This window comes from Asterias amurensis, chromosome 22, assembly GCF_032118995.1.
Source record: "Asterias amurensis chromosome 22, ASM3211899v1".
Classification (NCBI taxonomy): Eukaryota; Metazoa; Echinodermata; class Asteroidea; order Forcipulatida; family Asteriidae; genus Asterias; species Asterias amurensis.
In genome coordinates this window covers 898,827-925,363 of record NC_092669.1, presented here as the reverse complement: position 1 = coordinate 925,363, position 26,537 = coordinate 898,827, and the positions used below count along the sequence as shown (strand labels likewise).

At 36.7% G+C, this 26,537-nt stretch overlaps 4 protein-coding genes across 6 annotated transcripts; 2 read left to right on the top strand and 2 right to left on the bottom strand.

Moving 5' to 3' along the window:
• The first annotated feature begins 358 nt into the window (after positions 1-358).
• LOC139953792 (uncharacterized) lies at positions 359-4,205 on the top strand. Its single transcript, XM_071953359.1, has 6 exons — positions 359-771; positions 1,063-1,223; positions 1,370-1,554; positions 1,677-1,812; positions 2,028-2,157; positions 2,523-4,205. Exons 1-6 carry the CDS (start codon positions 405-407, stop codon positions 2,606-2,608), a joined length of 1,065 nt encoding a protein of 354 aa, XP_071809460.1. The 5' UTR covers positions 359-404; the 3' UTR covers positions 2,609-4,205.
• Positions 3,630-10,654, bottom strand: LOC139953793 (uncharacterized). Its single transcript, XM_071953360.1, has 4 exons — positions 10,425-10,654; positions 9,114-9,227; positions 6,873-6,956; positions 3,630-6,307 (listed from the first exon to the last, which is right to left on the bottom strand). The coding sequence occupies exons 1-4, from the start codon at positions 10,488-10,490 to the stop codon at positions 6,224-6,226; spliced, it is 348 nt and encodes a 115-aa protein (XP_071809461.1). The 5' UTR covers positions 10,491-10,654; the 3' UTR covers positions 3,630-6,223.
• Positions 10,655-12,051: 1,397 nt separating this feature from the next.
• Positions 12,052-16,443, bottom strand: LOC139953672 (small ribosomal subunit protein eS10-like). Its single transcript, XM_071953176.1, has 6 exons — positions 16,306-16,443; positions 14,980-15,121; positions 14,549-14,723; positions 13,681-13,746; positions 13,129-13,193; positions 12,052-12,378 (listed from the first exon to the last, which is right to left on the bottom strand). The coding sequence occupies exons 2-6, from the start codon at positions 15,118-15,120 to the stop codon at positions 12,340-12,342; spliced, it is 486 nt and encodes a 161-aa protein (XP_071809277.1). The 5' UTR covers position 15,121; positions 16,306-16,443; the 3' UTR covers positions 12,052-12,339.
• Positions 16,444-17,299: 856 nt separating this feature from the next.
• Positions 17,300-26,497, top strand: LOC139954030 (lysoplasmalogenase TMEM86A-like). Of its 3 annotated transcripts, none has more exons than XM_071953675.1 (2): positions 17,300-17,468; positions 22,650-26,497. In XM_071953675.1, exons 1-2 carry the CDS (start codon positions 17,451-17,453, stop codon positions 23,394-23,396), a joined length of 765 nt encoding a protein of 254 aa, XP_071809776.1. In that variant the 5' UTR covers positions 17,300-17,450; the 3' UTR covers positions 23,397-26,497. The 3 variants fall into 3 exon arrangements, with proteins under 3 accessions (XP_071809776.1, XP_071809777.1, XP_071809778.1); XM_071953676.1 differs by lacking the exon at positions 22,650-26,497 and adding an exon at positions 19,495-22,640; XM_071953677.1 differs by lacking the exons at positions 17,300-17,468; positions 22,650-26,497 and adding exons at positions 18,611-19,029; positions 19,495-22,642.
• The last annotated feature ends 40 nt before the right edge of the window (positions 26,498-26,537 follow it).

The following is a 26,537-nucleotide window of genomic DNA, read 5'->3' as shown; positions in this document are numbered from 1 at the left end:
GGAGGTAGGATTAGTTCACATAATCTGAAGAAACGAATTAACTTTAAAAACATAATTGGAAGTTAGTTATGAACAAATGTTGAGGAAAGAAGTAAATTTGTTTTTCTTAATTTTATCAATAAATTATCCTCGAACAAAACAAAGACAGGAATTCAAGAAAGTGGGCGGGTCCAGGCGCGCGGGCAACGGCGACTGAAATAGTAAACTAGCCATCGACCTTACAGCGTAATTTTATTTTTACGCAACGTGATACCATCATAAGGCATAATGTGAATCGGCGCTCGTATTAGAGCAGACTGGTTTGGCTAGTTTAAAATTAGTGGTTGCATAATACATGAGCTTAATGCGGAAGTGAGGACACATAAATCATAATATTATTTTTTCACCGCATATTTTCAGACAAAATGGCACCCAAGGATGAAGATTTGTACGATGCTTTGGTAGAAGATGTGCAAAATCTCCGTCAACTCGGAAAAACATGGGGTTTGGACGACGCAGAAATCGACAGTTGTTTTGAAAGAGCTGTGAAAGGCGAGGAAAACGGAGCAAGAAAACCAGCCCAGCCTCGTAAAAAAAGAGGACGGGCATGCCGTTGTTTCGGGGTTTCTGTTTTCTGTTTTGTTGCATTGCTAGCTACGGGGTATTGTTTGGTGAATCTGCACAAACCAACGGAGCTTTTCATGATGCGACAGGCGCAGAAATTCATGTATCCTATAATGAGGTCAATTCGCCATTATTCTATGCCGTTGAGAGATGCATTTGATTTGTCTGGTGAGTTTGAAGAAGGAAGATGTCAATGAGTGGGTTGCCATGGATGTGGATGATGGGTTGCCATGGACAGATGGGTGTGGTCGTTGGGCTAGAGTGGGTGGGGCTGGCACTGCAGGCATGTGAGCGAACTGATATTGAAGTAGAAGTCTAAAGGGTTATTGGAAGAAATTCTGTATTTTGCCACCACCAAAACTAGTATTACTTTTGTATGTTGTCACTATTCTGTTTATTTTCATTTTGATGTTTTTAATTTTTTTTATAATGACCATAATAATTTTTTTCTTATCCTAGGCCTTCATGAAATGGAATGCATCCTCTCCAATCCATTCTACGGAATCTTTGCTCAAGTGGACTGTTGGCCATGTGAAAATGTCAAAACTGTTCGTGTATTCAGTAACTTGACCAATTATACCAGATACTACTACCATTCTGGAATACCTCTTGTCGTCAAGGTAAACATAAATGTCAAACCACGCCTAAATTCTTTGAAATATTTTTCTTCTTCAATCTTCTGTGAAGATGTAGAAAATGTCTTTGATTTGCAACTTTAATTGACTTGGAATCTGATTTGACTAATTTTTTCCTTCTTTATTTTTAGGATTCAAACCTGAGCACAGTGACCTTTGATGACCTCAAGTCAGTGTATCTTGACAATAAGGATCTCCTGCACTACAGCGCCAACAATATTCAGAGCAGCAACCACTTTATCACCAGCATTGGTGAATTGTTCAACCCTACAAGGACAGTTGAGGATGTCCTGGAAACTGATCTCCATGTACAATGGTTGGTATCAAGGGTCGATGCATTATTGTTTGGGGGTGATTCATATCTTGAGGGTGAGTGAGGGGGATTTGTAACAGCCTGCTTCATGAAGTATTCACCCTTTTTGTTTATTTCTTTTTCAGGAAAGTTTTGAAACCTGGAGGTGTGCGACTTATCCGAGACGTTTCTCCAAAACCTTACTTTGTTCCCAAGAAGGCAGAAGTAGCAACGGAAATGTTTGTCCTCATTCATGCTCCTGCTGCAGAGGCTCATTCCTTGGTGAGTACACTCAGTCATTTAGACTAGGTCTAGGCAGCTGGGTCTAGGTAATTGTATAAATCAAATATTTTAGCCAAAAGTCTACGTTTTGTGTTCAAAGCTGGTGATCCACAAGTCTTATTTTTGTATCTTTTTTCGTTTTGATCTTCCGACTGTGGGGTACTGTTTTTAACGCAAGTCTTTAAAAAGAGTTTTGTTATTTCTTTTCTTTATAGCCAATGCCTGTACATCCAAATGCTTGGTTAACCCAGGGTTACGGGTCACAGGAAGTCACCTTGACCCCTGTGACCCCATGCAAGTATAACTGCACAGAGGTCAGTGTTGTGCTCCAACCTTCAGATGTGTGTAAGTATAAGAGTCTTTAACAAAGATTGATGTTAAGATGTGCAACAATCTTAATTGTGTGACGTCACAATACTATGGCAATGTCAACAACTCATCTTAAGATAAATCTTAGTGCTTTATGAAACCAACTTTTGACCTTATAGATTCATCTTGGGAGGAGTTTCTTTTGTTACCATAGTGATTTATATTGTGACATCACACTTTGCTTAGCAATTAAGATCAATTCATTATAAAAACCCATCTTCCGATGAGTCTCATAAAAGGGTTGTCAAGTCGGTCTTAAGATGGTGACCTGACAATACACTGTAGAAGAAAACCAAAACCGAGGATTCTTGTAAAAAATTGTCTTTGTGTTCTTCTTGCAGTGTACTATGCTCCGAGGTACTGGCAGGTGAATACCTTCTCTATTGGAGATGAAATAAGTATTGCATTCTTAGGATCCTTCTTTTGAGACCTTTAAAAGCTTTGTATTTACCCTTCTTGCTGAGTTCAAACTTCACAGAAGAAATAAGAAAAAAATGTATTTATCGTGGTGTGGCCATCTGTTGTTTCCTATTCAAATAAATGTAACCAGACTGAAAACTGGAGTGGAAAAAGACAGGTTCCACTTTGGTGGAATGTAAATCAGTATTGAATGTTGCATTTGAACACTGGGATCACAACAAAGATGGTGGTAACTTAATTGGGGTATTTGTGGAATATTTATGTTTTTTGTGTATACTTGTTTGTATATTTTTGTAAACCTGAAATAACTATTTGAAATTCAAACTGGAACTTGAATTATATACATTATTAATTATCAAAGATTTAAGTATTTCAAAAAGTTGCCGGTGGAATTTGTTAGAAAAAGGGCTATAATTTACACAGAAAATAAGCCAGTTTTGGAGAATGGACAAAATATTTGTGAAGTAGTGTATAAGTTGTCGTGAAAGAGTAAGTTTGTTGGTGATTAAATGTAGTTGAATGTAAAGTATTTTCAATTAATTTATCATTAATGCAAAGATATTGTATCACATGCCATTGGTTGGGCTGTTGTGTTATTAATTGGGTCTGCAAAAGCACATCTTACCGGCATGGTATTTGTTCCTCGGGGGGAAAAAAAAGTTTTTATCAAGTACAAAGGCCGACCTACAGTGTAGGCTGTAATAGACTTTTCAGGCCCGCTCTGTACCCCAATTTTCCAGATTTTTCCAAGGGCAAAGTCAGATGAATTTCTGGATAGCTTGGAGGATTTTAAACTGATGATTTTATGTGCAGGATAATTTTTTTTCTCTGAAAATCTGAATTAAAGTGCAAAAGTCTATAAAGCGGAAGTTTGTTTCAAGAGTCTTGTTGTCCAATTTCGAAAGAGTATTAGAAGAAAATCTTGTACAATTTCAGTCCAGAGGCAACCATTTTGTCAAGACACATATTAAGAAATTTTTAACAAAATGAATAGTGCCCAAAGAATGTGAAAGTGAAACAACTAGATGTAATTATTATTTTTGTTTTAATAAATTCATAATGATGATACATAAAATTAAAAGTCAGTGTTCCTCACTTTAAGTTCACTATTCTTGCTCTGATCATGGCCCTTGAATTCTTGACAAATTAAGAAACAAGTGATAAAGGAAGAAATTTATAACCCTCTTTCAAAAATTACCAAAATGCACCAAAACCACTTTGCTAAGTGTCATATTGCTCTAATTATTGATACTCGCATCGCATCACCCAACATTCCCAAACAAATGTTTAAAACTAGTAATGACCACTTATCAATAAAATATTATGCAAATCGTACCACTTAAGTTATGCAAATCCATAATCAAACAACTATCGCAATTATTAAAAAATACAGGTGCTTGATGTACGAATTGGGCGGTTTTACAACTATTGGCTATTTTAAGCAAAATTTTGAACAATCTTTTTTAGTGGTTAACTGAAATTGAAATTGTCATTAATTTTATAGAAAAGGGGTATGACAGAAAGACAAATATTGAAATATTTTTTAAAGACAAATACATTTCATGTATGCGGCAAGTTTTCTAAATGCGTAAATTTCATGTTTCCACATAAAACTTTTTAAGATGTGGCCATTTTATATCTGTAAAGCACCACTCCAGAACTAAAAATACATTCACAGGTCCTGGGGAAAAAACCCTCTATAAAGTGGCCATTTACCTGCGAAAAAAGACCACTGAAAATCAAACACATTTGTTCACACAGAAACCAAGAGAAACCTATATATTGCAGCCATTAACCTGCATCAAATGACCACTGAAAAACAAAAGTGAATTGACAACGAATTAAATAAGCTTTTGCCCAAACCTGGGAAAGCGCAGGGCCTTGAACTTCATCTTTAAGAAAAAGAAAAAAAACGCAGACTAACTAGTTAAAAATAAATATCTGCATGAACTTTCATGTCAAGAACTACTTCATCATTTGTCTCTGAGAAGTAGTTGTTGCTTTGAAAGCTCATACAGATATTTTTTATTACCAGTAAGTCCATTAAACTGCAACATTATATTCTCCTTTTTGCAACTACCTGCTGACCAACACTCATCTTTGATGGGGCAAGGTCATTTTAATTTGCAAAGGGCACTTCCGCTGGCAAAACCTCAGGGTCAGTGGAAAGGTTATGAGGGGTCACCAAGGCCATGACTAGAGACAACAGAGGCCTTGGCCACCGTGTAGAATCAGGCATGAAAGCGCACAACTAAGTTTCTTACAGTTTGGGGGTTTCGCATTTCTGATCTACCGGCCAATGGTAAATAAAATTTCTATAATCAATCCTCTTAACAGCTAGAATTTGTCCACCGATACATTTTCTCAGCCTCTTAACAGTCTTTCTTTTTCTTTAGGATAAGCTATTTAAAAAACATCCTCCACGGAAGCAGAAGGTGTACTCGTGACTAAAGGATTTTAAACCAACGAAAATATCATCAAAATAGGAGTTCATTTTCAAGAAACATTATTTCCTTGAAGACAACAGCATTTCAGATCGAAAAAAAGGTTTCACCAAACTATTTTTTTGTCTAATTAAATCAGAAACAATGTCTTATCAAAGCAAATAACAAGAATTTTAAACAATAAACTTTCCTGACTAGCTCCGAGATATTTTAACAAATTAGTCATAATTATTATCGATTGCAATTACATTTAAAGATCATGATGAGTTATTAATTTTAAACCACCAAATTTTTTTTATACACGTTTTAAGCATATGCTGCAAATAGATATCTAACTAGTGTTACAAAATTCAGTGAGTTCTTTTAAAAAAAACACAAATGTCATAATACAATTTGATGACTTTCTTACATGAAATGAATTTTAAAATGTAGGATTCCTTTGTCTTCATTTTGAGAAATGTCAACACAGCAGACTTGTCAAACTGCAGAGTGATTGAAACGACTTGCCAATACTACTCACGTGAAACACTCATACTCAACAAACCAATTTATCAACTGAGAGTTCACTCAGTTTCAAAGCAGATGTATCCTCGAGATCCATCATTGGATCGTGAAGGAAAATAAAGTTTAAAATATATGAAATCTTAAGATTTGTTGTTCTGAAATCATTTTGAGAAGGAAAAATAACGAAGAATCTTAGATTGTACTTGGTGTAAAACACTGTATATTAAGAGATTACGATGTGAAACATTTAGGGATACGTCTATTGTTTGCAATGTTTACGGAAACTTTGACAGTTTGAGAAGTTTACAAAGACGTTTCCGGTTTGAGACATTTACGAAGATGCTCTTGTTTGAGCAGTTTAGGGAGACATCAAAGGTATGAGAAGTTTACAGAGTTGTTTCCAAGTTTATGGAAATGTCTCTGGTTTGAGAAGTTAAGAGACTTTTTCGGTTTGAGAAGTTTCAAAGACTTCTTTGGTTTGAGAAGTTAAAAGACTTCTTTGGTTTGAGAAGTTAAAAGAGATGTTCCAATTTGAAAAGTTTTTGGAAATGTCTCTGGATTGAGAAGTTTTAAAGACTGCTTCAGTTTAAGAAGTTTACAAAAATGTCTACAATTTGAGACTTTTGACTCATTTCATGCGAGAAAGACACAGTGTACACACAGTTCTGAAACAGTTACTTCAGTAGTTCCTTGATTTCATTTTTGTCTGCCAACTCAATATAGCTTTGGCCATCAAAAGTTCCATCCTTCCTTGCACCCTGCAAGATGAAAAAAAATAGAGACATTTTTCGGATAAAGTTCACAATCTGTTTAGCTCGAGTCCATTGCCAACTTTTACTTAAAAAATAGCAATAAAACAGCAGCCACCATAAATGTTGGCTAATTGTAAAAAATAATAATTAAACAAATTCAATATTCGAGATGCCGAAATAATTCACATTTTATATACCATGGCCAACACACTTAATGCACAAAATTTGTGTGATTTAAGTCTTTCCCTGATTCAAATATTTAAGGGAGTAACTACCTTTTTCTCAAAAAGTAAGTTACTCCAGAGAGAGCCGTTTCTCACAATGTTTTTTACTATCAACAGCTCTCAATTGCCCGCTACCAAGTATTTTTTATCCTAATATATATTTTGAGCAAAAAGTTACACTTCCTGTTTTCTCAAGTTGACAAGTTGACATTGCAATTAGTTATGCAAGAAGAAGTACTGTGATTAATGTTTTCCTTTGATGACCAACTGAAAGTTTTATTTTTCAAGCAGGAAAACAAGATTGTCTGCAGTTTTATTGAGAAATAAATTATAAATTAAGCTCTCACCTTTTCAAGTAAAAGTTGAACGCTTGACGTGTGACCTTCGAATATTGCAGCAAGTAGGACACTAATGTTATTTTTGTCTACAGCCTACAAAAGGAAATATAAACAATAGTTTTTATCCTGTTTAAACATTTTCTAGTTTTGTAAAGTTATGTTGAGCCCTGTGTTTAAGTGGAGATTTTCTTGAATTTCAAATAGAATGTACATCTTACATCTTAGTCAATTTATCCCATCTCCTACTTACAACAACAAAAACTCCTTAAACCCCGGAAAATGTCATCAACAGTGATTTGCTTGATCTTCAACAAGAATTTCACAACTGTGAGAGTATTTTAAAGGGAAATTCTTTTTCTAGAGGATTTGGCACTGATATGAACTTGATTGATAATTAGTGAGCTTTAAGATGGAAACTTAGCTCTGGAGGATTGATTGGTACTGGTATGAACTTTATAATCAGTGAGCTTTAAGATGGAAACTTAGCTCTGGAGGATTGGTACTGGATGAACTTTAGAATTAGTGAGCTTTAAGATGGAAACTTAGCTCTGGAGAATTGATTGGTACTGGTATGAACTTTAGAATTAGTGAGCTTTAAGATGGAAACTTAGCTCTGGAGGATTGGTACTGGTATGAACTTTAGAATTAGTGAGCTTTAAGATGGAAACTTAGCTCTGGAGGATTGGTACTGGTATGAACTTTATAATCAGTGAGCTTTAAGATGGAAACTTAGCTCTGGAGGATTGGTACTGGTATGAACTTTATAATCAGTGAGCTTTAAGATGGAAAGTTAGCTCTGGAGGGTTGGTACTGGTATGAACTTTAGAATTAGTGAGCTTTAAGATGGAAACTTAGCTCTGGAGGGTTGGTACTGGTATGAACTTTATAATCAGTGAGCTTTAAGATGGAAAGTTAGCTCTGGAGGGTTGGTACTGGTATGAACTTTAGAATTAGTGAGCTTTAAGATGGAAAGTTAGCTCTGGAGGATTGGTACTGGTATGAACTTTAGAATTAGTGAGCTTTAAGATGGAAAGTTAGCTCTGGAGGGTTGGTACTGGTATGAACTTTATAATCAGTGAGCTTTAAGATGGAAAGTTAGCTCTGGAGGGTTGGTACTGGTATGAACTTTAGAATTAGTGAGCTTTAAGATGGAAACTTAGCTCTGGAGGATTGGTACTGGTATGAACTTTATAATCAGTGAGCTTTAAGATGGAAACTTAGCTCTGGAGGATTGGTACTGGTATGAACTTTAGAATTAGTGAGCTTTAAGATGGAAACTTAGCTCTGGAGGATTGATTGGTACTGGTATGAACTTTAGAATTAGTGAGCTTTAAGATGGAAACTTAGCTCTGGAGGATTGGTACTGGTATGAACTTTAGAATTAGTGAGCTCTAAGATGGAAACTTAGCTCTGGAGGATTGATTGGTACTGGTATGAACTTTAGAATTAGTGAGCTTTAAGATGGAAACTTAGCTCTGGAGGATTGGTACTGGTATGAACTTTAGAATTAGTGAGCTCTAAGATGGAAACTTAGCTCTGGAGGATTGATTGGTACTGGTATGAACTTTAGAATTAGTGAGCTTTAAGATGGAAACTTAGCTCTTGAGGATTGATTGGTACTGGTATGAACTTTAGAATTAGTGAGCTTTAAGATGGAAACTTAGCTCTGGAGGATTGGTACTGGTATGAACTTTAGAATTAATGAGCTTTAAGATGGAAACTTAGCTCTGGAGGATTGGTACTGGTATGAACTTTATAATCAGTAAGCATTTAGAAGGAGGATTAGCTGGTATGAATTTGATATTCATTGAGACTCAGAGTGAAACTAATTAATTTTTATTTCAATTATTGTTTATACTAATTTTCAACCAACAAGCACTGTGTTTTTAAAGCCATTAGACACTTTCTGAACAGAACACAAATTAAAAGTTCACAGATTTACAAATATCTTACAGGGTTTACAGAAGGTAACGGTGAAAGACTTCCCTTGAAATATTATTCCATGAAATGCTTTACTTTTTGAGAAAACATTAAAACAATTATCAATTCTCGATATCGAGAATAACGGATTTATTTTAAACACATGTCATGACACGGCGAAACAAGGGTGAGTTTTCCCGTTATTTTCTCCCGACTCCTATGACCGATTGAGCCTAAATTTTCACAGGTTTGTTATTTTATATATAAGTTGTGATACACAAAGTGTGGGCCTATTACTGATGTTGTGCGATTGCTGTAAGCCATACTTACATTGACATCTGCACCATTTTCGATTAACTTGCTGATGATTTCTGTTTGGCCATAGTCAGCTGCAAAATGCAGTGGTCTTCTTCCCATTGAGAGAGTTTGGTTGACATTAGCTCCCTATATCAAGAATAACACACATCAATTATTATTACACTACTCATAATGAGATCATTTGAAGGTATACAATTGGTAATCACTCTTAAAATGAATGAAAAAAACTTCTGGAATAGTAGAAGCCTGCACTAGCTTTTGATGGTATAAAGCATTTTGGTCTTTTTCCCATTGAAGTTCTGGTTGACATTAGCTCCCTAGACTAAGAACAATGTGCCAATCAATTAAATTAATCATTAGAGATCATTTAAAGAGAAGATACACACATATGTACATTTGGTTATCATCACTCTTAAAATGATTGACAATAAAACTTTCGGCTACATAGACCTTATTATCCCGCCTACTAGCTGATTTTTCTCAATTGTCGGAAGGCATTGTGGGAAGGAAGAGGAGGCATTGTTAGCCCCCTTTCCCTTTCCACAACGCCTTTCAACAATTGAGAAATATCAACCAGGTGGTCCGTCTGAAGCGGGATAAGGTCTATTGTATGGTTGCAATATCGCAAAAACACGATCACCTTTTGAAATGAAATTTTCACATAATAGTTTTATAAATAAATAATAGGGCCTATCTACACTTTAATTGTATAGGAAATTAAAACAATGGAACGGTTCCAAAAGCCAAAGGTATAGCAAAATATCAAGAGAGGGCGCTGTTGAACCCACACAAAGATATAGGCGATGCATGCGCGAGTCGTGCACATCGCATAGCAAACTGCCCCATCTGCCTTCCCACAATGCATTGCAGTTTTGAATCGCGATAAACCTTATTAAACTTATCATAAAATAAAAATTCAGAAAACCAAGAAAAATTGTGATGGGAGTCCAATGTATTGTAAACTTTATAATAATAATGGCAAATAATACAAAAAAATACATGTTTAGCGTCACTCCTGACCGCTATTTTTGGGGGGCCAAATGGATGCAAATTTATTTTATACAAACAAATTCATGTTTGCATAAAAAAAACTTAACAACTTAACGTCATCCTATTCCTATTTGTACAAAATAAACAACAAGAAACAACACCTTTCCAACCTTAACAAAGCTGGCATTCTACAGTGATAATCTTGGGAAAACGTCAACCTTTTCATGGATGACTACACTTTAAATGCAAGTTCGTAATACAATAGTTGACAATAATGACAGGAGTTTGACTCCGAGCCAAATAATAGAATATAAAATAAAAAGGTATACTCACTTTCCCAATTAGTTCTTTTAGCTTCTCTATCTCACCATTTTGGCACACCCACTGAAGATCAGTCATTGTTGTTATATATGCTACCAAAGTACTCTAAATAATTTAAATATTTAACCAAACATTCGACAAAACTTTAGTTACGAAAGTCCTCGAATCAGTTCAACTATCGAAAAGTGCTGAATAAAAATAAGGAAGTAATCCAAAGTACGTGCATGGCACCTCAGCGTGTTCATTGCCGGAAGTGATGCTTTTTATCTGACAAATGGTGCCAGTCTAAATTTGCGTGGTTCCTATCATTACGTTTATGAAACCGTTTCAATGTCGCCGAGTACCAGTTTTGTTAAATTTAACTTACTTCCCACTACTGATGTGGATTTACAATCAGTGACATTACTCGTGGGTTTTAAAATGACGTAAATGGGTGTACTGTTTTGGGAACGGTAAACCCATGAATTCTTGGAGGGCGTGGTTCAAACCATTTTGTATAAGGGTCAGACGAAAAAACAATCGAGAAAATTTATCGACACAGACATATTCAAGTTGTCTGCATCAAAACACAACAATAACTTGCATTTATTTATTGATTTCCTTTATTTACCTAGGGTGAGCCAAATCAGTAAAAAATAACTGTTTTTGGGCCCTACATAATTACATTGCATAAGTTTCCTGTAATGGATTTGCTTTGTTCTTAAGCTGATAACGAACTGATTTATGGCAGGTTGTCGGGGTTATATTTTTTTCCCACCGATTCTACAGACAATCTAATTCATAATGCCACATCCCATTTTTGTACAAAAGAGCCAAAGAGCCTGGATTTCTTGCAAATGCAAGCTTAATGTGTACACCCTCAACAAGGGAAGAAAACATAGGCCTACCATTCATTTCATGGAGCTGCATCGTCTGGTTTTTATCAACTGAAAAGAAAGGGGGCATGTCTCAAAACTTGTACAGTTGCTAATTTCACAACTCTTGAATATTATGATGCCAAATGTAAACTTTCTAATGTTATGACAAGTGTGTACTGTGGCTGATTTGTGGCAGAGCAGGTGCCAAACTCCGCCCCCCCCCCTCAAAATTCGTACAGCTGCTATTTTCACGAATCTTGAATTTATGATGCCATATCATGTATAACCTTTCTAATTTATGACAAGTGTATACCAAACCCAACATGTGGCAGAGGTTGGCCCCTCGACCCCCCTGAACTAATTCCCGTACTTAAACACACTATTTTCACCCGTTACTGAAGCACCCTCTCCCTAAAATCCTCCAAAGAACTCAGATATTCTCAGATAAAAGTGAAGACACCATGCAAGAGACTATTGGTGACTTGTGTATCAGGAAGGAGGGGTTAGAACCCGATCCCATCAACCAAAGGCCATTTTTTGGACTCATTTTTTATTTGGGGGTTTTGAGTAGTGATGTAACAGGTGGAATTGTTACATTTAGAAGGGAACATTGAAGGGGTGGGGTTGGGGTGTCGCACAAAGTTCAACCAGGAGTCAGCTTGTGCTTATTTTCACATTCCTCCTCCAGTTACAACTCTCAAGTTTAAAAAACGTGGACATTTCTTTTGAATTAAAAAGGATTACTCAACTCTCAACCAGAACAAAAAACTACATTCACACAATTTCTTCTTTCCACATCTAGGTAAATGAATACCCTTTTTATTTATTTGTTATAACTTCACATATTTAAAATCCCATTTCTGTTGTTTGGTACGCACGGAAGCTGCTGCCATCTTGTGTGTAGCTCCAAGAAGAACCATAATGGAGTGTGTACTCTTCAACAGCAGGCACCAGTCTACTTCAGTTAACGGCGCCTCATTTTAAAGTCTCATTGCGAGGTGTGTATGAAAACAAAGATGGCGGATGCCAGATGGAGGTCATTCTTACGACATTTGATGCTCGTTGATTTTCTATTGTTGCTGTGATTGACCACGCCCGAACCCTCCTCTCTGAAAAAGATTAAGAGAGACAGGTATGATTAAAAATGTCTCCAAGCCACCGGGCTAGGTTGGTGGTCTAGTCATAAGACATCCTCTCTAGCAATGCAAAGGTCATGGGTTTGAATCCCACCAGAGTGATTTGTCTGTGGATTTTTTTTTTCCGGAACTCCTGAAAGTCAGTGCTGAAGTAGAGTATACAGTACTGAATACACATCAGTGTATGGGTAAAAACAAAATCATATTTATGAAAAAAGTTGTGATGTCTTCCAGCCTATGTGTAACTTTTCTCCATACAAAGTCAAGTAAACTAAACCTGGAAGTAACGAAGTAACGTAGCCTGGCTCGTTTTCCTTGACATTACTGATAACCATTAATGATAGACAGGGAATATGACAGACTGGGCCTTGAACTTCATTCTTGAAGGGCCACAGTAGTTTCCCTCTGGTAATTAGCATTTGTATGAGAAAAAAATATTATTGTTTAACTTTGCAAAGGGGCACGACAGCAAAAGCAAAGCAGGCCCGTATGCTTTGTTTTTGAAAGCTCAAGGGCACCAAGGCATTTTCTCCTTAGTAAAGGGCACCCTAAGAGTAAATTGTAAATTTCTACTGGAGAATTTCAAAGGCTCCAAGGCCTCGACCAGGGTCAATGGAGGCAGTCGCCTTCGTTGCCTCCAGGAAGTAACAGGCCTGCAAAGGGCACCAAGGCAATTGCAGTTGGTGCAGTGGGTTATTTTGAGGCCTGATTGGCGATACTTACAAACTCAAAGCTCTGTGTTGTTCCAGCACCAACATCTCCCTTCTTGTCTGGGCCACCTGCTCCAGCTGATATTCAAAAAAAAGCGAGAAAAATTTTTTAATATTTCATTTCAAAAGGTGGGAGCATTTTTGAGATATTGCCGGAAATCTGGACACTACGTCCACGCAGAAAGAATAATCAATAATTGGAATAGAGTATACACAATTTGAGAATTATTTCATGCAGAAACGTTTTCAGTTAATATCCAAGTCTCATATAGCGAACGTATCTACCGAACAAGGTACAAATGTTGTTGAGCTAAAACCAAATTCTTTTAAAGGGAATTGTTTCTCAAAATGTTATACATTATCAACAGTCAGCAGCAGAACTTCTTACCAAGTAAGTTTTTATGGTAAATAGTTTGTGAGTAATTTACAAAGGTTTACCCTCGCTATAAGTGCAGAATGGTGAGCTAAAGCACAGTAAGCAGCCATGAAATTGGGCTAAGGCGGGGGAAAACGACTTGGTAGAGTTGGGGGGGGGGGTAGATAAGAATATTGGAATGAAACTTACGTGGTCCTCGTCTGTAGGTATCACGCTGAGCATCACCACCGGTCTGTGGTCCTCTTTGCTCCATGGCTGTAAAGAAAAACACATCAGAAAACTCAATGAGATTGGAAGGAACAGCAACTTAATGAAACATTTACTTCCAGGTACACTTGAAAACACTTTGAGAGATGTTGTAAGAATTATGATATTAATGGACCAGAATTCTTTTTTGCAAGAAAGACCACAGGCAAAATGAAAGCTTTTTTCATTTGAACTATAACTAAGAGATCTTATTTATATGTTGGGTAGTAAGTACACATTGATATCAGACGTCAGCATTTTAAACTTATTTTGTTGTAGCAAAGTTACTTTACACAGTGAGGTATTATTATTATTCATTTTAGACCAAATACAAGTAATTAAACCAGGGGAGAAACAGCTTAACACACTCATCATGCAGCACAATTACATGCTTCATACAGGCTTATTTGGTTCGTTTTTGAAAGGGCAGGGGCACTAAGACATTTTCTACTTCAAAAGGGCACCCTGTGAGGAACCCAAGTTTCTACTGGAGAGCATCAGGGGCAATCGTCTTTGTTGCCTCCGTGAAGTATCAGACCTGTTCATCCGTTTCATCAAATAACTTAATGCAATAACTTGTAATGCTTCTTAAATTTGGATAGTTTAAGGATCTTTAAAAAAATTTTTTATAAGGATCCCAGGGGTCAATTAGGACTAGTCCTAGGAGATTATAAAAATGTATGGCTAGTCCTAAGCTAGGAGGAGAAAATCATCCTAACTCAAGCTAAGACTAGTCTTAACTCTTTGTGAAGTCCACCCCTGGTCTGAAAGACAGAACAAAGAAGCATCACACAATAAGAAAGTTTCTAACCTTTGGGTCTTGGTCTTGCAGTCTCAGGGCGGGCCTGTCTCTTGAGGGTGGAGGGAACAATCTCTGGGGGGAGATGGAGATAATCTCTCAGGTACTGGATACCTTCATTGGTCAAGTACCAGTAGTAGTGACGCCAGGCGAACTGCTCCTTCACGTAGCCGCGGGACCTCAGCGACTGATGAGGAAAAGGTGACAAATTAATTGATGAATGGAAGACACTGTCAAACCTTGAACTTAATTCCTACTTGTTGTGTGCGTGGAAAGTTACCAGAGAAAGGGCATGAGCAATTGATGTGTAAAATGTCAAAATGCTGTGATGAAGACGGAATGTTTACGACCACATGCACCGTTGTGTTAACATTTTTTTTAATGAAAATTTTCAACCAAATGGATGGAATGGCCCCAGCAACCGATGAAAACGAGAAACTTACTTTCAAGGCATTGATAACGAAGAGGTTGCTGACTTCCAAGTCTGGGTGTTTTGGTAGATTCCAATCCTTCTTGGCTACCATAACCCCCTCCTTGAAGAGGTTTTCATAGATAGCGATGCGGCTCTTCTTGGGCATCAACATTCTAAAATAGAAAAATAAATAATATTATTAAATGTCTGGTAATGAAACAAAGGATGCATTGTAAATGTAAGTGAACTTATTAATCATTGTAGTTGGCAAGCCCAACGAGAAAACCTGTAAACGTGGAGTTTTTAACAAAAAAGTTAAACCCGGGTTTACTACTCTTCGATTACAAATGTTCTGGGTTCTTGCATGCACGACCATTTAGGTACACAACTTACAACAAGTGTTGTTCCTTACTCTTTCTTTGGGAAAAGTTTCCGTATGGCGCCACCACTTTTTCATTCGAAATAAAATAATATAGTATCTAATTTACCTGATTGATATATCCCTTTTTGTAAAAATGAGTGAAAATGTGGTGGCACAATACGGAAAGTTATCCTTTCTTTGTCATCTGCAGTTGTTTTAAGTAAAATAAATTTTGTGTCAGTCACAGAATTTATTATCCATTTCTCATTAAATATAAAGATACATCATTACATTTTAACACTAAACCCTACATTAGGCACACTATTTTTGTGTGTGAGGATGAACACCTTTTTAATTTTCTCTCTTTTTGCATAAAAAACACCCAACAATTTTGCAGTAAGAAGAAAAAAATAAGGAGTTAACAATGCCTATTAACCCTGACGGATATGTTACAAACAAATGTATTTTTGTATTATATTACTACTATTCTAACTAATTTCATTAATTGATTGGTCATCCCACATTATTTTGCACCACACAGGGATTTCAAAGACAATCGTGTCAATTGATTGACAGCAACTTGGAATGTTATTAGTGCAGAGAGAGGTGTGCAACAACACTCAACAGTACACTGCAAAAGTGAAACTATGCAAGGTTTTGAGTTGATTTATTAGTTGAGATCAAAATGTGTCAAATTGTTACTCGCTAAATTATAAATTGTAAAACAGCTTCAGTTTAGTTCGCGATAATTCCGCCATGGACATGATGGAACAGAACGACATTATTGTACACAACATTGAATAGGGAAATGTATAATTTATGCCGATCCCAACGATGTGGTATTTTATTGTTTTTATATATTTCCAGATGATAAAATACCTAAATACTTAAATATATGTATTAAGTGATAAATAAACTTTAGATTAAAGAATACTAGGATGTTTAAAAATATTGGATCGTTTTGATTTTAGAAGATTAAACTTATAGTTTTCTCACTTCGGTTCGGTACGGCGATCGCCTTCCAATGCAAAAGGCCGTACATTAACAATTCATTGGTACACCTGCCAAAGGCAAATGCATGATTTGTTACCGCATACGACAGGGAACCAGCGTTGTACTTCTGAGCGCAAAATGCAGAGTGAGCCCTCAAGTGTCTCTTGTTACTTAGTCATTTTCTTGTGTGACCCAAATCAGTCAAGTTTTAAAAACCTCCACTTTCCTAAACACTATTTTGCAGGGTTCCTCATCGTAAGTCTGATCTGAGAATAGGATGTTTTACTGAGGATAAAATTGACATGAATTGTCACCCACGAGAAATTCCCTGCATTGATTGGTTTATTAAAAAGTAATAATTTTTTTTAAATCCATCAACCAAAAAACAAACAAACATGGCAATGCATGGGATGGTGTAAAACTATGAAAAAGTCACCCATGACATGATCTTGAAAGAATCTACCCCCCTTCTTCTCAAAAGTTTGTGTAAATCTTCCTCCCCTCCCTACCTCCATGGTCAACCAATGATTTATTTTGTTTATTTGTTTACTTATTTTTGCATTATGCAAAATATACATAATATCAATAATAATTTTACATCATTCATTAACTTCCTCTATTGTTTCCAGTCGCACACTAGTCACTGCATGCTTTCATTGCTAGCTGATGTTGCTGTTGCTGCTGTGTTCTTGTTGCGAGTGTTTAGTGATCAACAAAATAAAATGGAATGCTAAAAGAAATATTATTCCTCCAAAAGTCATACCATACCATACCATACCATACCATAATGGTAAAATAGGGAAAACCCCCCCCCCAAAAAAGGATAACCAACTCTAAAAAATTACGTAGGTTTTATGCTAATGATTAGCTAGCAAAGATCCAATGAAATTCGACGGATATAATGACGTGAGAATAATTAGTGATATCAACAAAGTCACGTGCATTTTGTATGACGTATGAGTGCTTCTGCGCGCGGCACACACAGTTGTATGTCGTATGTAAACACACACACACAAAAACGTCTGCGCAATCACGTGCATTACAGTAAAAAGAAAACGAGAAGAGCAACGCTGATCGAATTTGTATACATTTAAACCCTTAGTTTGACAAGATATTTCAACCCGCTGAACCAACAGAATTATACCAACATGGGCATAACAGGATTGGTAAGTATTATAGTGCAATCTTATTGTTAAAAATTAACATTTTCGGCATGATTTTGAGCCTCTTGTTGTCCGTAACTTTGAAGAAAATTGTTGTTTAGTGAATTTTGTAGAACTCTGATTGACAAGAAACACGAACTGTGTTTCTGTTGTTTACTGCTGAGCTGGTGTGTTTTGTGTTGCGATGTATTATTTTTAAGTGCTGTAGTGCATGGTGGAAGGTTCGTCCAATGATTAGTGTTTGTAGTGTTAGTTACGTAATGATTATGTACTTTGCTTGTCTAAACTAAGTATAGTGCACCACACTGAATTGGCACTGGCATTATTTTGATAAAACTGTGTTTGCACTGAGTAATTGTTTCAGATTAAAACAAATTGCAGTATCCGACTTCCACTTTATAGTATAATTCATTTTATTATGAATTAAGTGTATGTTAATCAATGGAGGTAGAGATTCTACCTCCATGGTTTATCCATGTTCCCTTCCTCCATGACCTGGGCCCAATTTTATGGCTCTGCTTACCGTAAGCACAGAATCGGCGCTTGGAAGCAGGGAATTCTGTGCTTACGGCAAGCGTATTTCGCGGGTTAGCGGCGAAATTTGGCTTCTGCGCTTGCGTACTCCACATTACCAAGCATTCTACGCTTACAAGGCTAGCGCAGAAATTCTGCGCTTGCACGTAAGCGGGGAATCGTGATCGTAGGCGCAGAATTCGGCGGTATTTTGCTCTCTGGTAACTGGCACCTCTTGAAAACTGTCATGTATTGGAACTTTGCAAAGGGCACCACAGGCATTATGCTTCGTTTTTTAAAGCCATTGGACCCTTTCGGTAAAGAAAAAAAAAAAAAGTTCACAGATTTACAAATAATTTACAGGGTTTACAGAAGGTAATGGTGAAAGACTTCTCTTGAAATATTAGTCCATGAAATGCTTTACTTTTTGAGAAAACGGTAAAACAATATAAATTCTCGTTAACGAGAATTACGGATTTGTTATAAACACATGTCATGACACGGCGAAATGCGCGAAAACAGGAGTGGGTTTTCCCGTTATTTTCTCCCGACTCCGATGTCCGATTGAGCCTAAATTTCCACAGGATTGTTATTTATTTATAAGTTGTGATACACGAAGTGTGGGACTTGGACAAAACTGTTTACCGAAAGTGTACAATGGCTTTAAAGGGCAAGGGCACCAAGTCATATTCTCCTTGGTAAAGGGAACCCTTAAATGACTATGAGGAAATTGTAAATTTCTGTTGGAGCATTTCGAGGGCACCAAGTCATTGACATGGGGCAATCGCTTTTATTTCATCCGTGAAATATCAGGCCTGGCACCACAGCAAAAGCACAGGGCACCAAGGCAATAGCTTTAGGTGATGTGAGTTATTTCAAGGCCTGCACATTTTGTGTGGCATTTTGCTTCGCTTCATCGGGGGGAAATCATTCACTATCTGCTTTTTAAAAACACAACACTTTGAGGCTCCACACATCGCTGAGTATTCTGACTTCATTGCTTTCATCACCATTGGGTTCATTGTCTGTCCACTGTATCAGAAAATCGCTGGTGAGTACTTCTTCATTTTGTTTAACTTCATAACATAAGTTTAGCTCATAATAGTCCCAGAGATCACTTAAACTTTGCCATGTTGAGATTTTGTTGAGACCATGATTCATTACTGTGGCTCTGTCCTGACTACAATTTATCTGCTCTTTGCTCATTATTCTATGCTCTTTGCTCATTATTCTAAAGGAATTCACTGGCCTTAAACTTTGCTCTTCAAGGAGCACCGCAGTTTCCCTCTGGTAAGGGGTACTTCTATTTAGGAAAATATTAACTTGGAACTTTGTAAAGGGCACCACACAAAGCAAAAGCACAGGGCACCACGGCAATTGCTGTAGCCATTGGTTATTTTGAGGACTGAATTAATTTGTCACATTTGTTCAGCTTTTTGTTATTGGATGGTTTCATGAAAATTACTAACTGTAATTGTTTTGCTGCATTGTTGAATGATTTTGTTTTTATTTGCAGTTAAGGTCGGATTTTCTACTCTTGTGTCCTTGTGTGATGTCATCTCTACTCTACCTCCTTCACTGGATACCTCAGGAAAACGAGCCGTCCCCTCTTGGAATCTTCCTCAAGTGTCTCCCGATAGTCTTCTTGTGTCTCTACGTCTTGATTCAAATCCATCACTACGGTTTCTCAAGATACTCTCTGGCGATTCTCCTGGGATTGTTATTCTCCGGGGTGGGTGATGCCTGCCTCGTCTACGCTAAGGATTACTTCATCTTCGGGTTAGCTTCCTTTGCCGTAGCTCATCTCCTCTACATCGTAGCGTTCCATGAGCGCCCAATGTGGTGGACTTTTATGTTTTTCTATCTCCCGTACTACATTGTCATGTGGCAGTACATTGTACCCGGTGTGAGTGCCAAGCTGTTCTACCCTGGCATGGTCTATGGCGTCCTCATTCTAACGATGCTATGGCGTGCCATGGCTAGGATCACCATCTCTAACAAAACTTCTTGGACCAGACTTTATGCTTTCTTCGGTGCAGCACTCTTCTTAGTTTCTGATACGGTGCTTTCTGTCAATCTATTTGCGGATCCAGTACCCCATGCTCAGTATATTATAATGACCACATATTATCTAGCCCAACTTCTAATCGCTGTGTCGGTCGTCAAGGAACTGGGACAGACGGAGAAACTAGATAATATGTTACCGTCTGATAAACTTAAAAGTCTATAATGACAAAACCTTCAGATAATTGAAATAGGTTCTTCTATATAGTGCACAAATCAATCCTAGGTGCTACATTTTGACCAAGACACCATGAAGAGTTTGATTTGATACAGTTCTGTTTTGAGCAATTTCTTGAGCATAGCAGCTGATGTAAAGTATAGAAACCTTTAAAATAAATCAACTTCTTCTTCACACTCAGAGGTAACTTTGTCCAATTCTCAGGATTTGTCATTTTTATTCAATGACAACCCAGCACCCAGCAAAAGGTTTCTTACAGTAAATGATGTTTGTTTGCATGGTTTTATTTTATTTTATGCACAGGTAATGGTTCATATTGACTTTTATAATAGATTTGGTAACAGTTTTAACAAATTTCAAAATTTATTAAACTAAAAATGAACCCACAAAGATAACGGGCTGTATTTGTGTTATCGGTTGTTTGTTTTTTATCGCTTAAAAATATTCAAAAATAAATCAACAAGATAAATTTGTCGGTTATTTTTATATTGAATGCATGATTGTTGTTGACTGATAAGGCTCTGTTTAACAAAAGATAAGACGGATCCTGTTCCGTAATTGGTGGATCGTGAAAAGTTTAAAAGGCAGATGAACTCTCTTAAAAATAATTTTTTTAAATTTTGACAAAAGACATAAAAAGTTCTTTGATGTGGTATTTAACCTTTGGATTTTGGAACTGTTCGATTGGTTTAATCCGATACATGAAGACTAATCTGTGAAAATTTCTTTTCAAAAGGTGGTTGCATTTTTAGAGATACATTACATGTATTCAGCAAAAATCCGGAGCGTTTATGTCCACAGGAAGAATTTCACGGCGTTGGAATACACAATTTGAAAAACGCTACTGTCAGTGACATTTCTGAATTTCAAATTTGGGGGTTAAAAACTATATTTGTCCATAACCACCTTACTTCAAAGTGAAATGATTCTCAAAATTATTGAAAGCTGCTGTACTTCTAACCAAGTAAGTTTTCATTACAATTAATTTTATTAGTGATAACCAAACGTTTACCTTTCTTTTAAATCCAAGTTAAGAACCAGTAGAAAGACCAGCTGTCAATCAATGCCTTTTATCTTCAAGTACGCGCTAATCCTCCAATCAGATTCACAGAATGGAGTGGTGATAAAAACCTGTACTGCACGGCTAATATCACTACCATGCGTCTTGTGTGTTCTATGGTCATGCACAAAGTTTGCTTGAAGATAAATACATTATCACATGCGCGCTCGTGGAAATACGGAAAATAAAGCGCATCTGCGTCCCACATCCAACACGGCCTTCAGCCTCGTTGAATATGGGACGCAGAACAAGCCCTATATTTTTCCGTATTCCACTCGCGCTTGTGTGATAACTTATATTGTTTCAATGCCATGTGCTAAAACACTGAAGCTCAAGAAGTCATCTTTTTATGATTTTCTGGGACATTTATCCGCAAGTACAATTATGTCTGGAATGGCTGGCTAGATTGTGCAGAATGTGTATTGCGTGTATTGTATACCATCAACTTATACTTCAAATTAAGCGTGACGTTCAAGGGCGGGGACGCGATTAATCTTTTACTGGAATTCTGGAAATGCTTTTCGTTTAAGAGAGAGTCAACTACCAGGATTGTTTCATACCACAGGAAGTAAAATCTGAAGTCCTACAAATTGATAAAACTTAGCAACTTGTTTCCAGAAAAATGTAATGTATTTTAAAGTTCATGACATGTAGATATATACAAACACTGTAAAATTCAGTCTTTTGGGCTACAAGTAGTATTTGAATAAACCAATTATAAAATAACATGTATGAAAGCATTATGCAACATGTATGAAAGCAAATGGTGTTTGTTTTGTTTTTTGTTTTTTCGTTATAATCGGATTGATTTCAGTTGACCTAAGGACAAACTTTTAGACAATCTGTTGTGTAAGAAATAATAAAACGTACCTTGCACTCTTAATAGGTGCATAACTGATTCGGTCAAAAAATACAAGAGTTTGTTTGGACTTTGTACTTTCAATTTTTTTAATCTAGGGCTGTTTTATCAATTTTGATAACTTGACCCGTGTTCAAAGAGAGATGGTTAAAAGATGGCAAGATTTGTAATTAAATAAACTTTCATCGTGGCTTGGTGATATTTATTCATTCAAAGAAATTGTTTAAACAATTATCTCTCTTTGTTCGGTCCAATGATAGGATTCAAACTGCCTCTAGCTACCGAGCGTCTAGTTGGTATGACACTGCTCTAGATATGCAAAGGTCGTGGGTTCAAACCCCACCCAAGTAATATGCCTGTGATATTTTTTCACAGGACTCTGGAGAGAACTGAGTATACAGTGCTAACAGACTTGGTGTATGGGTAAAACCAAAATTAATATTCTTTATCCCCTATGCAAATTTAACATCTATTAAAAATCTTCAAGTTGTTTTTGATTTGATTCCACAGTTGCAGTCTACAGGTCTGCGTCTTCTACCGTTCATCAATTCATCTTTGATCTACCTCATCCATTGGATTCCTCAAGCGGCTGAACCATCACCATGGGGAATCCTCCTCAAGTGTCTACCCATCATCTTCCTTTGTCTCTTCGTTGGTAGCTACATGTACCGCAGTGGCTTCAGCCGTAAGCAACGCTACTCCATCTGCATCCTAACGGGTCTCATCTGCTCTGGAATCGGCGACGCCTGCCTGGTCTACAAGAAGCAATTCTTCGTCCATGGGTTGCTCTTCTTTGCTTTTGCTCACTTCTTATACAGCATCGCCTTCCACGGTAGACCCTACCGTTGGGGTTTTCTCCTGGTGTTGTTGCCGCTCTTCGCCTGTTTGTATGCCGCCCTCTACCCGGGTCTTAAAGGCCCTCTGATCTACTTATCAATCTTCTACGGGCTTCTGATCGTCACGATGCTGTGGCGCGCTGTCGCTCGTATGAATATCGCTGCTCTCTCCTGGACCAAGAGCTGTGCGTGTATCGGGGCGCTGCTCTTCGTCATCTCCGACACGGTCCTGGCGATTAACAAGTGGACTGTTCCAGTTCCGTACGGGCAACACATCATCATGATCACTTACTACACTGCGCAACTTGGAATTGCCCTCTCAGTCGTTCCCGAGCTGGAAAAGATCGCGGAGGTCCAAACAGAAGAAGAGTGTGTTAAGCCCAAGACGTGCAACAACAGGAAGATAGTGAAGTCAGACTAAACAAAAAAACTGAGTAAAAAACTCTTCTTATGTTGATTTAAATATCAGCTGCAAAGTTTTATTCACTTTTTGAAGTTTGGTTGAAACAAAAATTTTGTCGTTAAATTCAATATAAATTCTATTTATAATTAATATTTGTTTTTTATCTCTTGTGTTTTTAAAAAAGATTTTATTGACTGAAATTTAACAATTTATTCAAGAACTTTGTTTGCTTTGTGGCTGAAAATTTGATAACGATTGTCAAAGATACAGTTTTCATTGTACAGATACATTTGAATCCAAAGAAAAAAGCAAATGATTGATCAATACAAGTCAATGCTTTATAAATAAAAAGTTTATTACATATCCAGAAAGTTTTTTATTAATTAACTGCTGGAAAGTGAATTTTCTGAAAAACAGTTTAAGTCAGGTAAAAGAGATGTGGATTTTCTGTTTAAAATCTTGTTAAAAGACCTCAAAGCCTCAGCCTGTTGCCCAATCTTCATACTTGGTGCTAAGCGAAAATTTGTTTGTTACGGCTACATGTATATAGCCATAGCGGCTATGGTTGTTATGGCTATGGCTTCGTACGACTATGGCTACAGCAACAATGCCGAAGATGAGAACTTTGTGAGTGGATCCGATCATAAAATGTAGCCACTGCTGAAACCAAAATTCAATTCGGTCTGGCCTAATTTATCGAAATACCCAAAATACTTGGCATCTTCCATGGTTTCGTGGCAGTATGTATGTACAGCAGGCCTGATACTTCACGGAGGCAACTAAGGTGATTGCCTCCGTGCCCTCAGATCATTGCCTTGGTGCCCTTAAATTGCTTCAGTAGAAATTTATAATTTCCTCATAGGGTGCCCTTTACCAAGGAGAAAATGCCTTGGTGCCCTTGCCCTTTCAAAAACGAAGAATAGAGGCTTGTGTACAACGTAGCTCTACATGTTTACATTGTGTATTTTTGGAACAAGACCAAAGTGGTCGAAATAGGCTTTGAAGCTTTTTAGGGAGTTCACTTTCTGTGCATCATATTTAGTATTTTAAAGCATTAAATGTCGCTGATATTATAAAAGCACACAGTAGTAATGTATTTTGCAAGGTACAAGTTTGTTATTTCAATTAATCATACTACACTTTGTAAAGTAATGCCATTTAAAACACATGAGGGATTGAGGGGACAGTCAGAATGTTCTCCAAGTGGTTCGACTGGCTAGTTTAGTGTTCAGAATCATCCCTAGTTCATTTGAAATAATATTGAATTGTGAAAAAGCTGACGAACTAGTGAATTGGCCTCCTGGCCATTCACTGAAAATATTCGTGGGGAATAATTGTTTTTGAATAAAAATTATTCAATGTATTTATTTTATGTATTAGGGCCTATAGAAATGTCTATCAATGCACTAAATGTATCAGAATATATGAACTGTTTAAAGTTAATAAATTTAAGTAATGTTTGCCAGTATTATTAGTTTGGCTTTACAACAATAACATTTTGTATAAAAAAATTTTTTTTTAAAGTAATGGTTCATCAACGGTTACAAACAAAGTTTTAATTTGAAATTTCACTGATAACAGTTCATACCAGTACCAATTTTGACTTGTTGACAAGTTGTTAAATGTTTTTTGCATTGCATAATCTCTTTGCGGTTTGTCCACTACTGACTACTGCCGTAGTCACAGGAGTAATTGTCTTGCGTTGTGCAAGAGGAAAGTTTGATGTGAGCAGGTAACACTTTTACGGCGATAAACATTTAACAACTTGTCCACAAATCGAGTACCAGTCTTGCAGAGAAATATTTCTGTGTGAAACAATGCCGAGAACCTTCAAACATAAGTGAACTATTTCTCTTGTGTAGAAGATCAAAAAGCTGTCCAAAATGTGTAAGTTGCTACAACATTCAGTGTGCCTAGGACTTTTTAAAGGAACACGTTGCCTTGGACCGGTCGAGTTGGTCTTTGAAAAGCGTTTGTAACCGTTTTTTATCAAATGGATATGGTTAGAAAGATGTTTAAAAAGTAGAATACAATGATCCACACACATTTGCCTCGAAATTGCGTGGTTTTCCTTTTACTTTGCGACATAACACAGTCAGCCATTTATGGCCGACCGTGTTTGGCGACGAGGTAAAAGGAAAACCACGCAATTTCGAGTGATACTTGTATGGATTATTATACTCTTCTTTTAAAATATCTTTCTACCCATATGCATTTCATAACAAACCGTTACAAACGCTTTTCAAAGACCAACTCGACCGATCCAAGGTAACGTGTTCCTTTAAGTCTTAGAACATTGTTGGATGAGAAATCGTTCCCTGACGACTATTGCTTGTTTTGATTGCCGCATTCAAGTAAACCGTGCACAAAATCACTGTAAACTTTTCCTCTTTTTTTCTTCTCTCTTTTCACTAAAATTTGACCACCCAATTTGATGACTTTTGACTTTTTCATGAGTATTAATGTTGTTATAATTGTAACCTAGAAAATGGGAACTAATTTGTTCCAAAATGGTATGCCATTTAATGTTGAAATAGTTGATTTAAACTCTGCATTTGATTCAAGTCATTCTATTTTATGCTATCAAACCAAAAGTTCTATTGTATTGAGTAAATATTTTGTTTTAATTTCTTAATTTCTATTTACTTGTAGTTTCTTTAGTTTAATTAGGTTTTCTTTGATTGTTAACTTTTTCTTTCCTGTTTTCTTGTAGACCTTTTGCCCCCATTGCTGGTTTGTTATTGCTGTAGTTTGGTTTTGGGGGTTTTTAATTATTATTTTTTTTCTTTTTTTTTGGGGGGGGGGGTACTTGAGAGGATAGAGTAAGGACAGCTATGTTCAGAGATTTGAAATAGATTTAAACTTGTACATAGCGTAATTAATGTCGTATATTTTATAGCTCCTTTGCATTTGATGTAACCAGCTCAAACAGCTCCCTCGTTGGAATAGACAAGAACACTTTCCCATTGATTGGGTTGTGCTAAGGTGTCATACGCATTGGGGCCTAATGTTTGTTTGATATATCAACGCACACTTTATTGAAGATTAGCAGAAACAATGCAAAGATGTTATTTTATTGTGTCAGTAAACCACGAATAAAAATAGTTTGTGAAAAATTATACTTTGTCTTTTGACTTCGTTGATTGTTTGGGAGATTTT

Coding starts and splice junctions, on each gene's coding strand:
- LOC139953793 (XM_071953360.1), bottom strand. CDS start 10,490: ATGACTGATCTTCAGTGGGTGTGCCAAAATGGTGAGATAGAGAAGCTA. Junction 9,228..10,424: donor TAAAAGAACTAATTGGGAAA/GTGAGTATACCT, acceptor TTCTTGATATAG/GGAGCTAATGTCAACCAAAC. Junction 6,308..6,872: donor TTCAACTTTTACTTGAAAAG/GTGAGAGCTTAA, acceptor TTCATCTTGCAG/GGTGCAAGGAAGGATGGAAC.
- LOC139953672 (XM_071953176.1), bottom strand. CDS start 15,120: ATGTTGATGCCCAAGAAGAGCCGCATCGCTATCTATGAAAACCTCTTC. Junction 13,194..13,680: donor TACCTACAGACGAGGACCAC/GTAAGTTTCATT, acceptor TTTGAATATCAG/CTGGAGCAGGTGGCCCAGAC. Junction 12,379..13,128: donor CAACACAGAGCTTTGAGTTT/GTAAGTATCGCC, acceptor AATCTTTTTCAG/AGAGGAGGGTTCGGGCGTGG.
- LOC139953792 (XM_071953359.1), top strand. CDS start 405: ATGGCACCCAAGGATGAAGATTTGTACGATGCTTTGGTAGAAGATGTG. Junction 772..1,062: donor AGATGCATTTGATTTGTCTG/GTGAGTTTGAAG, acceptor TTCTTATCCTAG/GCCTTCATGAAATGGAATGC. Junction 2,158..2,522: donor GCTCCAACCTTCAGATGTGT/GTAAGTATAAGA, acceptor TTCTTCTTGCAG/TGTACTATGCTCCGAGGTAC.